The sequence below is a fragment of the Tasmannia lanceolata genome, unplaced genomic scaffold (assembly GCF_043159265.1).
Source record: "Tasmannia lanceolata isolate RefF3 unplaced genomic scaffold, GAP_Taslan_0.1 ptg000037l, whole genome shotgun sequence".
Taxonomy (NCBI): domain Eukaryota; kingdom Viridiplantae; phylum Streptophyta; class Magnoliopsida; order Canellales; family Winteraceae; genus Tasmannia; species Tasmannia lanceolata.
Genome location: NW_027518714.1, coordinates 53,417,875 through 53,432,718, shown reverse-complemented (window position 1 = coordinate 53,432,718; position 14,844 = coordinate 53,417,875). Strand labels below are relative to the sequence as shown.

Genomic DNA, 14,844 nt, shown 5'->3' with positions numbered 1-14,844 from the left:
TTGGAATCCTTCGGGGATATTTTCAGTCAAATCTTTTTATAACCATCTGATCCCTTCTTTAGTGGAGCATGTGTCCTCCTCGGTTTGGAGACAATCTTGCCCTCCGAGAGTTGCTTTCTTTGGGTGGTCGGTTAGCTGGGGCCGCATTCAAACTATGGATTTTTTGAGGAAACGAGGAATGTGGTTGGTAGATCACTGTCCTCTATGTTTATCCGCTGGGGAATCCATTGACCACCTTTTCATACACTGTAAGGTTGCTCGCCATATTTGGGGTCTTATTTTTTCTCGTTTTGGAATCAGTTGGGTCCCCTCCAACTCTATGGCTGAATTCATTCAGAGTTGGGCCTGGACTCCTTGGAAAAGGAAAGGCAGAACTCTGTGGAAGATGTGTCTCCTGGCCTCATGGTGGTTCTTGTGGAAAGAGAGGAATGCTCGTATCTTTGAAGGGAAGGCTAGATCTCCCTATTGGATTTATATTCAGTTGATAGCTGCGGTCATATCCTGGGCTCGAAGCCTTCCCCTATTTCGTTATGTTTCAGCTTTCGACCTCTGGGAAGGATGGTCAATCATATGCTTGGAATCGGCTACCAAAGTGAAAATCCTCCCCTCCTGGATTCCTCCTCCTCCGGGGTCCCTGAAACTTAACTTTGACGGATCGTCTATCGGCAATCCAGGAATGGCAGGAGTAGGGGGGTTATGTAGAAACCACAAAGGGGAAGTCCTCTGGGCCTACTCGGGGCCTATCGGAGTGGCAAACTCAAACGAGGCAGAGGTCCGAGCCGTTCATAGCGGGCTTCTCTCGATGCCTCGTCTAGAGTGCGACAAAATTATCGTCGAAGGGGATTCCTTAAATGTTATTCGCTGGCTTTCGGGTAACGCTTCTCCCCCTTGGCGATTTTTGCCTCTCTTAGAGGAAATAGAGGACAGAGCTAAGGGCTCCTCAATAGTTTTTCGCCATGTCAGGAGATCAGCCAATGCGGAAGCAGACACCCTTGCCAAGAAAGGAGTCTTTCGGGCCGCGTTTGAGTGCTTTGACTATCTACCTCCTTGAATTATTGTACTGCTATCTTTGTATTATCTTTGTTCCTTCAGGACCACCTCGGTTCTGTTTATATATATATATATATATATATATATATATATATATATATTCTGTTGCCCTTTTCAAAAAAAAAATATTGTGGTATATAGGTGATCTGATAAATAAGCCTATAGAATGATTTTTATCTCATCAGAATAAATCGTTATATATCGGGATATATCATCTATATGTTGCAAACCTGGTGACTAAGCATGGAATACCATGACGATAAGCTATAGTCTATACAGATACTCCTGGAACCCATTCAAAAGGATTCATTGCACATAAAGGGGAACTTCTCATCTTCTCTGGAAGTTCAACATCTTCATCGATAAGGCAAAAACAAACGCAAAGAGCACAGTAAATCCAATGACCCCAGCAGATATCCATCCCACAGATTCATGTTTCAATCCAAAATAATCCATCACAAAGTGGTCCACTTGTTCTTTCGTCTCCATTACATCAGTGTACATGCAGCTGAGCATGCTATACTGTTTTTTAGCTTAGTTAGCACAGCTTAACTCTGCTAATGGAAGGTAGTGAGTTCTATGCATTTGCTTTGTTGGAATAATTACTGAAATCTTTTGATTAATAAGAACACATAGAAAAAAGGCCAGTGAGCATCCACAATTTTTTTTAAAAAAAGGAAAAGAAAATGGCCAGAAGAAGATAAAGAAAAATGACCAATCTACCCCTATAAACTCTGTATGTCATTAAAAAATAGCTAACTCTATAACCCAACAAATACACAACAAATTCACAGTGCTCATTTGTGATTGTTAAATCAAGCTTAAAACAATCTTAAGGGTCATTATGCCACATCTGCATAAGATGAATGATTTGTTGGTTCTTCTTTTCTTTTTTTTTAAAGGTAAATGAATGTTGTTTCTTCTCTATCTTAAGATGAATGATTTGTAATTGAACAAATGCTGGAATTGGATTTTTTGGTTCTTTTAATATATATTATTGAATAATGATAAGGGAACCGATAGTGGAACCGAACAAATAGCCTTTTCCCAAGTTAGATTTCTTTTCCTTGTTTTTTGGCTTTTTGTTTCCTTCAAATAGCAAGACTACTAAAAACATGGAATTATGTCGTGAAAAACTTTCATAGAAAACAAAACTATTCGACATTATAAAATAAGGTTAGTTTTTCATGAGGTTACTACTGCACAATAATCAAAACAAAGATATCATATCCTTATTGACGATACTTAATTTTTTTGAGGTTACTACTACACAAGAATCAAAACAACCAGAAAAATTGCTCTGAAATTGAAATAAGAGGAATCTCAATAGCTTTCGACAAGAAAAGGAAATCAATCCTTTAAAATGAAAAAAAAAATCTGTGAAATTTGAGACTCAATTAGGAGAAGATCCATAGAGATAACAAAATAACATAAACACCAAACCAGATCACAAATATCATGACAAAACTAGTAAAATTAAGGAAAAAGAAACAAAAGTTACCTCTAGTTAAGATTCCTTTTCTTCTTTTCTTCTCCTTTGTCTTATCCTTCTCTAATCTTGCCGAAATTACCAAAGGGAAAGAGAATCATAAATCTATTAACAGATGAAATGAAAAACAACTGAAAATACAAAGGAACCCTAGCTCAAAACTCAGAAAATGGGTACAAGTGAAAACAAAAAACAGAGCCTTGGCACATATTTATAGAGAAAGAGAGAGATGGAACTAATAAGCAATAACTTGAAACCCTTTTTCAAAAAGAAAAGAGAAATCAAGGGGACTCACATTGTTGGAACGATGGTAGATATCTCAGGCCAGAAGGAACCCTAACCCCAAATCAACCCCGTTTTTCTTCGTTTGACAGTGGCCAAAAACCCCAAATCAGCCCCCTTCTTCTTCGTTTGACAGTGGCCAAAAACCCCAAATCAGCCCCCTTCTTCTTCGTTTGACAGTGGCCAAAAACAAGGAAGGGCGTGGAGATGGAACCAAATGCAGAGGGATGGTCGAAACCCTAGCAAATAAATGAAAAAGAATTGTGAAATCCTACAAAACAAAGCAATAGAAGCTTCTCTCTTCCTCATTTTCTTCTCCTTCGTCAATCGGCAATGTAGATTAGGGTTTCTCGACAGTTTTGGGCTCCTAATCGTTAGCGGATCCTGATGGAAAAGAGGGAGCGGGAGAGAAAAGCTAGGGCATGAGAGAGAAAATATGGGTTAGCGCGGGAGAGGAAAAGAGGGAGCTGGAGAGAAAAAAATAGGGCGCGATTGTTTAATCGTGTTCTCCAACGATATACCAGCGGTCGTCAAATTTACCGCGGGTAAAGACACACTTTAAACAGCGGTTTTCAAGACCGCTGCTAAATTCCCGCTGGTAATTGAGGATTTTGTTGTAGTGATCTCAGATGAATTAAATTAATAAAACAAAATCTGTTGAAAAGTGAACCTATGTGGCTTATCTCTTATGCAAAAGTTGGCCTATGAAATGCATTTTGCCATGGTCCCTAGCAAATCCCTTCAAAAAATGCAAAAATTATAATGAAACAAAATAGATAAAATATCCCGAATGTAATTTTAATTAATTAATCTCAAGCACTAAACCAATAACTCCTCTAAACCCATGATAGAATCAAGTAAACAAAATATCGATTAAGATCCATTTTAATACACAAAAACTAAAAATATGGTCAATCCAATCTCATTGCAAATCTAAATTTGATAAACAAAAACTGAAACAAAAACATTTTAAGGACATTCCAACCACAGTATAATCCATTTGTTCTCATCTCTAAGAACCACCTCCTTTTTCATTTCAGTACATCCAACTTAAGAATAAAAATAACAAAAGATATAAGGTTTCAAATAACCTCCGGGTCCTCAAAATTTTCATATTATTGATAACATAAATGAACAATAATTCATTAGGGCACGATCTTATTGTAATATAATGTGGCACACAAGCTAAGTGGGTCCCACCTTTGATTGATCCAAACATTTCACTTGAGAAGCCTTCCTCTCAAGCATATAATGTGGCACACAAGCCAAGTGGGTCCCACCTTTGATTGATCTCAAGCATATAATGTGGCACACAAGCGTTTGGCAAGCCTTTATAACATCTGGATTTGGATTTGAGTGAAATCCACAAGATTTACAAATTCCTCATGTTTGTGTAATTTTTTGGATTTATAAATCCTTTCTGCGAGAGGTTATTTATAAATCTAAATCTGACCCGTAAGGGGTTAAAATGACCAAAATATACCAAAAAAGTGTTAAATGACTTAAGTACCCACATGACATTAAAAACTGATCAAAATACATCGTATTAGGTAAAATAACTAGAAAACCCCGAGTCAGGCAAAATGACCGAAATACCCCTATACTAGGTAAAAATGACAAAATACCCCCGAGTCGTGCAAAATGACTAAAATACCCTTATGACATAAAAATGATCAAAATAACCTCATACAAGATAAAATGACTAGATTACCCCAATATTATGAAAAATTACTAAAATACCTCTAGATCAAGTAAAAATGACTCATGGCTCATAAAAAATGACTAAATATACCATCATGAGATAAAAATGATAAAAATATGCCATATTTGGTAAAATGACTAGAAATACCCCTATACCAGGTAAAAATGACAAAATACCCCTGAGTCGTGCAAAATGACTAAAATACCCTTTTGACATAAAATAATCAAAATAACCTCATATAGGGTAAAATGACTAAAATACTCCAAGATCATTGAAAATTATTGAAATACCCCTATATCAAGTAAAAATGACCTATGGCTCATGAAAAATGACTAAAAATACCCTCATGAGATAAAAATAATAAAAATACACCATATAAGGTGGTGAAAATGACCAAATACCTTGAGTCATGGAAAATGACTAAAACACCCTTATGACATAAAAATGATCAAAATACCCCCATATATGGTAAAATGACTAGAATACCCCTGGATCATGGAAAATGGCTGAAATGCCCCGATATCAAGTATTTTAGGGCTTTTTGGTTTTGTTAGATTTCAAATTCAAATCCAAAGAGCATCCAAACAAAAAAAAAGATTTGAAATCCAAATCTATACGTGGTCATCAAAACGACATTATTTATAAATTTGTGAATTTTAAAATTCATGATTTCAAATCCATGGAGTTTGGAAATCCCAATTCACCTCCAAATCCAAATCCAAGGTTGGATACCTCAGATTTTGTATTTTGATTTGGAATTGAGTTTTGAATACAAAATGAATAGATCCGCCAGCTCATGTTGGGGGAGACAGAGAGGGAAGGGGGTACTTCCTACTAGAGGGGAGAGGCTGAGGAGCAAAGAGGGTGAAGGAAATTGTCAGATCTGTCGATTTTCAATTACTTATTTCCACAGAATATTTGGAAATCTGATTTTTTTCACTGTCAGTCGCTGATTTGGAAATCCAATGATTTGATCTGGATCCAAACCAAAACGCAAAATGGGCTGAAAATGTGAGAAATCCAAATCAAAATCTTCTCGACATCCAAACGGGCCCTAAATTTCGGGAAAGATGGAAATTCCGGTCGAAACTTAAACCATGCCAACCATAACACTACAAAATAGTCAAGAGATAAAAAATGTAAAAATACTCAATTCTCCGATTCTTGTTTCCAAGGGTATTTGGATGTAGTTTAAATTAGGGGATAGGTAGTTCTCAAGGATGAGACAGGAATTGCAAATCCTCGGGACTTGCCTGGGGTTTTCACCGTTTGGTTAGGAGTAAAAGAGGATTATTAGAATAAAAGGACAAAAAAACCTAAAACAAATATTTTAATAAATTTCTCCAATTTCCTTCCCCTTTGTTTACGAGTAGCTACACTAGGGTTTTCATATGCTCACCGGCGACCTTGGGAAGGGGGTGGGGAATGGATGGCGTTAGGAGAGATAGGCTGTTCGAAGAGAGTGGGTGGTGGCTGTAAGAGCTAGGCGATGGGCGGTGGCCATAAGAGGCGGGCAATGGGTGGAAGGGATTGGACGGTGGCTAGAAGGTGTTGAGCGGTGGGCTGAAGGTTAACCAAATGGTGGAGGTTAACCAAATGGACTGTTTTGTTGCAGGTAGTTACATTATAGATTAGTGGTGTAAGTAGTCAATAGGGAGGAGACAAACATTTGATTTACCTAGAATTTACCTCGTAGAATAGTGATAAGCGGTGTTTAAAACACGGATGTGACACGGAACGCGACCTAGAAAAATCCATATTGACTTGGTATGAACGCGGCCAAGAATGCGGTTGATGCAGTCATAACTCCGGAGAGTCAAAGGATTTTTTATTGATTCTGTGGGGCAAAATGCGGAATGCAGATGTGGTGCAACGGGAAACGCGGCCAAGGTACAAAGGAGTCGACTCGGGCGAGTTTCGAGTCGAGTCAAGGGGTTTTTAATCTCTGGTGATAAGTAGTGTTTGGTTGCCAACCTCGTAGAGTAGTGAGAGAGGGTGTCATTATCAATATAGAAAGAGAAAGAGAAGAGAGAAGAAAGAGAGAGAAAGAAAGAAAAAGAAAAAAATATCATTCTCCAAGCCAAATTCCACCTTTTTTGAGAAATTAGGATGCCACATCATGACATGCAATAATTACGTACGAAACATGTCTGGTAGTCTTTAGAGATTTTGATGCTACATTGGCAACCAAATTAGGTATTTTGCTGACGTGGCACCCAAATGCAAACCCCTAAACTATCCTGACTTTTGGGCAACCATAGACACCCTAAACAATTTCACCTTTTTTGAAGTATTGGCGAGGCACGTGACTTGATGCCACATCACCCGACAAATCCCCAATAATCTCTTACTCTCCTGGCATATGAATTTGCAATATGGCAAGCAAACAATGCACTAAACCGATAACTCCTCTAAACCCATGATAGAATCAAGTAAACAAAATATCGATCAAGACCCATTTTAATACACAAAAACTAAAAATATGGTCAATCCAATCTCATTGCAAATCTAAATTTGATAAACAAAAATTGAAACAAAAACATTGTAAGGACATTCCAGCAACAGTATAATCCATTTGTTCTCATCTCTAAGAATCACCTCCTTTTTCATTTTAGTACATCCAACTTAAGAATAAAAACAACAAAAGAAATTAGATTTCTCGCATGAGTAAATACCAATTTGGCATTCTCGCATGAGTAATTAATGCCAAATTGGTATTGTCCTTTTCCATCTTCTTTGTATATTAATTTGATTTTTAAGCAATTTTTTACAGGTAAATTGCACAGGAAAATCAATTATTTAGATTTTTTTTTTGCTTTCGTATTCGCAATAGGAATTTTATTTTCCTTCACTCTATCCATGGGCACTCCTTACAGTCTGGATAGTAGAGGATGATGATAGCGAAAAAGGGGTTTTCACTCGTGGCTTTCTCACCCGTGGCTTTCTCTCACCAGATTTTTCTTTACAGACTGACTGCCATGATGGGGTGGATTTTTGGAGGCCATTTTACCTAATAACTAAGCTCTTCCCAAAAGGTATCACTACAGACTTTCTTTTCACTACAAACTTTCCTTTCTGCTTTGTTTTATGATCATACAAGTACGTTCATTTTTGGAAACTTGAAATAAAACCTCTTTATAAAAGGAAAGCTTATCTTCTTCTTTTTTTTTTCTTTTTATGTTATTTGGTTAATAGGAGAGTGGATCTCATGAATAGGGAGAATTGGATCTGGCCATTTTGGGTGAGGCCCATTATTTTACACTCCCATGCATAAAAGAATGGAGGGTCTCAAAAAATTGTAGAAGTGTGTAAAGATCCATATCCCTTTATTACATTGCTTATTTTTAATGCACATCAATTAAAAAAGACATGAATTTCATTTTTTCTCATGCTCTGTTTGCTTTGGTCACTTTGGTCAGAGAGAGAGAGACTCATTATCAAATAAGGGATGAATATATGACTTTACTTTTCTTTTGGGCCCTCTATTTTCAATCCACTTACACCATGTTTTAATGGGGTGGGGCCCACCATTCCCACCTAAATCATGCATAGTCCTACTATCTCCAACCAAAGTCATGCTTATGGTGGGGCCTTCCATTTTGCACCTCATCTTTGGATGGGTGGGGCCCATCATTTGACACCCATGCATAACATGTGCCGGAAGGCTTGTGTGTGTGTGTGATATATATATATATATATATATATATACACACACACACACACACTAGGTTGTTCCCGTAAAATCATTTCCATAGGTGGATCCTAGCCCTCCAATCTATAGAGGTTTCCATAATATGTTGTTCCTCTTAGGTACCCGGAATTCGTCAATATTTTGAAAGGTGACCTCAATCCGTAGTATTATGTAATATGTTCACAAACATCCGTAGTATTACGTAACATATGCACCCAATCCATAATTTTGCAAAGAAAAAATGCCACCATGTTGACTTTGTGGACAAAATATATAATAAAAAATTCATAAATAAGGGTAAAATAGGTATTGTGAAGGGGGTAGGATTGAAAATATGGGGCTTTAATTGGGGCCTTTTTTAACAAAAGCAAAAAAAAGTGATGTGTAATTCTATTAGAATTTTGGAAGAAATTCAAAAAAGTCTCATATTTTCTCTTCTGCTATATATATATATATATATATATATATATATATATATATATATATATATATATGTATGAGGAAAGTTTTCTAGTCGGCCGATTAGAGAAGCTTATCTAGTCCACCGACCAAAAACACAGTGGGCCCATGTTGTTTGGATGATCCAAAGCATTCATTTGATGGGCCCTTGCATAAAGAGCCGCAAAAAGGCTCGTGCTTGGATCCACGTCGTCAAATGTAACAGATTTTTCTTTTTCAACCAATTTTAAAATTTAACTGAAAATAACGTGGATCCAATGAATAGCCCTTTTGCCACTCTTTATGCAAGGGCCCCCTTGTATCTATCATTGCTTTTCTTGGATATCATTTCGATTTTTTTCAAATAAAATAGATAAACGATTAATGTTCCTTGCTATATCTTTAACAATGAATTGATGAATAAAATTAGTGTTCCTAGGCAATTTCGTGGACAGCCATTTTGCAGCTCACTCTTGCAAGAGAGAACTGCCACCTCAGATTAATTAAAGTGAATTAGGCAAAATCTGTTACAAGGTGGCTATTCTTGTTGGATAAAATCTTGGGGTCAAGTAGATTAGTTCAACAAAACTAATGATATATTTAATTGAAATAAAATAAAGAAAGGATTACCTTTGATGATCCCGAATGTAAACCGCAAATCCGTAAGCAAGGATCAAAGGAAATATGTAAGAGAATGAAAAGAGTTTAGTGGTAGAGGCACCTTACAGAGTAACGCTACCCTTAAGATAGATTATCGCCCCCACCACGAACGGTATGCAATCGGGTTCTCTTGCGACCTATCTCCAGGATGCAACACCACTACACTTGTCTTTGACGGTGTGCACGCACCGGCTTGGACCTTGCGAACAACGGTTGATGCCGAACAAATTGCCCAAAGATAAACTAAATCTTGAAAAAGCTTAAAAGCTTGAAAATTGTGTAAACACGTGTATAGAAGAGAAAACAGTAGAGATGGAGGAGAAAATCTTGTGTATTTTTTAACCAGTCAAAAAAGATGCCCTTGTATACACTATGTAAGTGTATATCTAAGCTACACCCCTCAACGTCTCTTCTCATAAAGCAATGAAACGTTGCAGAGAACACAATAAGTGCAAATGAATATAATATTAAAATATGAGTAAAAGTCTTTAAAGGAAGAATCTCTAAAACCGTATATAATAGTAAAGTGAGTGAAAAGTTTGAAATTTGATTCAAACGGTCAAAGTTTTTAAAGCTTTAAAATATTAAAATATCCAACAATCCCCCACATGAATCAAAATTCAAATCAAATAAATCAAATCAAATATGGGCAAATTTGTAATATCATGCAATGGGTGAAGGTGTCTTGTGGACTTGAACCTTCACATAGTGTTCATATATTCCAATCTATAAAGATTCCAAGTGAACTACGTCTTGAACTAAGAACCTTGAGTAATAGACCTTCACATATAACACACATGATATCGGCAATGTAACAGTATTCTATCGGGATAGCACATTTCGGCCATGCACTAATCCTGTTTCATGAGCGCTCTATAGAACAAGCCTTAATTCTCATAGGAAGCGGCCCCACTTCCACACTCGTATAGGTGAGTCCATCAAGGGTACCTGTAAGTACGCACCCCGCTTATAAACAGCTATAGACCCATTCAGAGCAAAGCTCTTCCTCCATATCGTTACAGTTAGCATTATTTACATCTTAGGGATAGGCCAAGAGGAGTCTTTCATTCTCTTGAAAATTTAAGTATAGTGCTTTCACCGATCACTCGAATAACATGTTTTTCCCATTGAACCTAGTTCTTGGGATCTCCAGTCATATAGGTTGGGTTGCCGTTATTGGTGATTCTATTTGATAGGCTTTAGCCCCATCCCTCTTGATGTTTCAGCCACTAACTTTTTAGCTAGTCCTTTGGTCATTGGATCTGCCAAGTTTCTCTCTGACTTTATAAAGTCAATTGCAATAGCTCCATCTGAAAGTAATTGCCTCACATTATTGTACCTCAGACGTATGTGTCTGGATTTACCATTATATGTTCTGCTCTTAGCCCTTGCTATGTAGCTTGGCCACAATGAATAGGAATAGCTGGAATTGGCTTGCACCACGGAGGAATATCTGCTAACAGATTCCTAAGCCATTCTGCTTCTTCACCTGTTCTATCTAAAGCAATACATTCAGATCCCATGGTGGAACGTGCTCTACAGGTCTACTTGGTAGATTTCCAAGCGACAACACCACCACCCAAAGTGAAAACATATCCACTTGTGGATTTAGTTTCTTCAGAATCTGAAATCCAGTTTGCATCACTATATCATTCTAAAACAGCAGGATAACTACCATAATGGAGTCCTAACTCCATTGAGCCTTTCAAATATCTTAAAATTCTGATAAGTGCATCCCAGTGATCTTGACTAGGGTTACTAGTGTATCTACTTAACCTACCAACTGCGTAAGCTATATCTGGTTTAGTGCAATTCATTAGATACATTAAACTGCCTATAATTCAAGAGTATTCTAATTGGGATATACTTTTTCCAGTATTTTTCTTAAGTTTTGAACTAGGATCATATGGTACACTTAAGGGAGTACTATCAAATTTGTTAAATTTTCTAAGGGTCTTTTCAACATAATGAGATTGTGTTAAAACAATCCCTTCTAAACTTCTAATTATCTTAATCCCTAAGATTACATCTGCCAATCTAAGATCTTTCATGTCAAAGTTCTTTGACAAAAGATTCTTGATGTCATTTATAACATCTAGACTCGTACCGATGATTAACATATCATCGACATACAAGCAGATCAAAACTCTAGAATCACCTTCAAATCTACTGTATATATATTTATCAGAATCATTTATGGTGAAACCATTTGATAACACTACTTTATCAAATTTCTCATGCCATTGTTTTGGTGCTTGTTTTAAACCATAAAGGGATTTTATAAGTTTACATACTTTATGTTCTTGACCAGGGACTGCAAATCCCTCAGGTTGTTCCATGTAAATTTTTTCTTCTAATTCTCAATTTAGGAAAGCGGTTTTAACATCCATTTGATGAATTTCTAAGTTATAGATAGCTGCTATAGCTATCAACATTCTTATTGTAGTAATCCTAGTTACAGAAGAATATGTGTCAAAAAAATCTATCCCTTCTTTCTGTTTAAAACCTTTGACTACTAGTCTAACTTTAAATTTTTCTATAGATCTATCGGTTCTAAGTTTCTTTTTAAAAATCCTTTTAAAACCTATTGGTTTGCACCCATGAGGTAAATCCGTTAACTCCCATGTATTATTTGACATAATGGATTCTATTTCACTATTTATAGCTTCTTTCCAGAAGTTTGCATCTAAAGAAGACATGGCTTCTTTAAAAGTAGATGGATCATCCTCTACCAAGAATGTCTAAAAGCCAGAGCCAAAGTTAGTAGCTTTCTTTGCTCTTAGACTTCTTCTAGGTTCTACCTCTAGATTAGCTTCTTCTCTACCTCTTTTCCTTCCTTTAGGATCTTGGTTTTTTATTTGAGGAATACCATGACTATTAGATGAAATAGGGTTTGAGGTAGTAGGGTTTGACTCACACTTTTTAGTTTAAGAGGAAATACATCCTCAAAAAATTATGCATCTCTAGACTCTAATATAGTGTTTACATTTATAGAGTTATGTTCAGATTTCACCACTAGAAATTTATAAGCTGCACTGTTTTGTGCATATCCTATGAATACACAATCCACTGTTTTAGATCCTAACTTTGTTTTCTTAGGGAGAGATAAGCTTACTTTAGCTAAACAGCCCCACACTTTAAGGTATTTAAGACTTGATTTTCTACCTTTTCATAACTCGAATGGAGTTCCATTTTCATTCTTATAGGGTATTTTGTTTAATATATGACAAGCAGACAATAATGCTTCCCCCACATGTTGAGTAGTAGCCCTGAACTAGTTAGCATGGCATTTACCATGTCAATTAGAGTCATATTTTTTCTTTCTGCAACTCCATTCTATTGTGGAGAATAAGGTGCCATCATCTTATGAATAATTTCATATTTTCTACAATATTCAGAAAATTCTTTTGAGGTTGTATTCACCACCTTGATTTGATCTAAGTATTTTAATCTTTTTGTCTAACTGATTTTCTACTTCAGTTTTATAAGTTATAAAATTTTCTAATGCTTCATCTTTAGTTTTAAGAAGATATACCATTGCATATTTACATTTATCATCTATGAAGGTAATAAAATATTTATTCCGTCCTCGAGTCATAGTGTTCCTTAGGTCGCAAACATCACTATGTACTAGTCCTAGAATTTCTGAATTTCTTTCTATTGATTTAAATGGTTTTTTGCTAAATTTTGATTGAACACATATTTGACACTTTGGTTTTTGTTCAATAGAAACATTTGGAATCATATCTAAGTTCATCATCCTTTTGATAGATTGTGAATCTACATGTCCTAATCTACCATGCCACACATCATAAGATTCAACAATATAAGCAGAAAAATCAGAAATTTTATTGATTTCATTCATGGATACATTAAGCTTGAATAAACCCCCACAAGCATAACCCTTTCCCACAAACATCCCACTCTTGGTGAGAATAAACTTATCAGATTCGAAGATGAGCTTGTAACCGTGTTTGTTCAACAAGTAGCCAGAAATTAAGTTCTTTCTGACTTCTGGAACATAGAGAACTTCATGCAGTGTGAGAACATTGGCGGAAGTGAGCTTGAGATCAACCTTCCCTTTCCCCATGACCTTAGCCGTTGAGGAGTTACCCATGAAAAGCATTTCGCTTTCATCTACTTGATGATAGGTGACGAACGCACTTCTGTCATAATAGACATGTATAGTGGCTCCAGTGTCTACCCACCAATCACTCACATTGAACACCATGTTCACTTCAGAGTCTACGATTATAAGCTTCTTCACTTCGATTCCGTGAATAACAGTTCCGGATTCCACCATATTGGCTTGCGGAGCGGGTTTAGCTTGAGAGTTTCCAACATTTTGGGAATTGTCTTTCCCCTTTTAATATCGACATTGTCTAGCATAGTGTCCAAGTTTTCCGCAATTGAAACAACCTTCTTTCTTCTTATTCTTGTCTATCTTTTTGTTACTTTTGAAACAATTTTGGCTCTCCATCTTCTTCTTGTTCTGATGAGACCTAGGATTTTTATTTGTTTTCTTCTCACTAGTCTCAACAAGATTGACCTTAGAAAGGAGTTCTGATTCTTTGTCATTTTGATCACGATTTCTATGTTCTTCTTCAATTCGGAATGTCACTAGGAGGTCTTCTAAAGATAATTCCTCTTTCCGATGTTTAAGACTTTTTTCGAATTCCTTCCGTGAAGGTGGAAGTTTATCAATAATGGCCGCCGAAAGGTAACGGTCATCCATTTTAATTCCTTCCACTAGGATCTCATTCAATAGAAGCTGGAATTCATGAACTTGTCCTAAGACAAGTTTTCCATCCACCATCTCAAATCTAAGATAGTTTCCCACTACATATTTTTTCACTCCGGCATCCTCGGTTTTGTATTTTTTATCTAAAGCTTCCCACATTTCTTTTGTGGTCTTCATTCCACAATACACGTCATACAAGGAATTCGGCATGGCACTAAGAATGTAGCCACGATATAAAAAGTCATTATTTTCCCATTTTTGTGTAACCTCGAATTGAGCAAGTTCATGTTCTTCGGGACTAGGTTTAGGTGTGCTCAGGACATAGACAACTTTAAGAGTTGAAAGCCAAAAGAATAAGTGTTGTTGCAAACGCTTGAAGTTCAATCCGTCAAACTTCTAGGGACGGGTGTAATCTTCACCGGCCATGTTGAACTAATCCAAATAATCTATCTTAAGATTGTTGGATAAAATCTTGGGGTCAAGTAGATTAGTTCGACAAAACTACTGATATATTTAACTGAAATGAAATAAAGAAAGGATTACCTTTGATGATCCTGAATGTAAACTGCAAATCCGTAAGCAAGGATCAAAGAAAATATGTTAAGAGAATGAAAATAGTTTAGTGGTAGAGGCACATTACAGAGTAACACTACCCTTAAGATAGATTATCGCCCCCACCACGAACGGTATGCAATCGGATTCTCTTGCGACCTATCTCCAGGATACAACACCACTATACGTGTCTTTGACGGTGTGCACGCACCGGCTCGGACCTTGCGAACAACGGTTGA

At 36.6% G+C, this 14,844-nt stretch overlaps 1 protein-coding gene across 1 annotated transcript; it reads right to left on the bottom strand.

Moving 5' to 3' along the window:
* Positions 1-13,678: 13,678 nt before the first annotated feature.
* Positions 13,679-14,263, bottom strand: LOC143861577 (uncharacterized). The gene has a single exon (XM_077372481.1). The coding sequence runs from the start codon at positions 14,261-14,263 to the stop codon at positions 13,679-13,681; it is 585 nt and encodes a 194-aa protein (XP_077228596.1).
* Between the last annotated feature and the right edge of the window lie 581 nt (positions 14,264-14,844).

Bases quoted from the DNA above. Each gene is read 5' to 3' on its own strand.
- LOC143861577 (XM_077372481.1), bottom strand. From the start codon at position 14,263: ATGCCGAATTCCTTGTATGACGTGTATTGTGGAATGAAGACCACAAAA.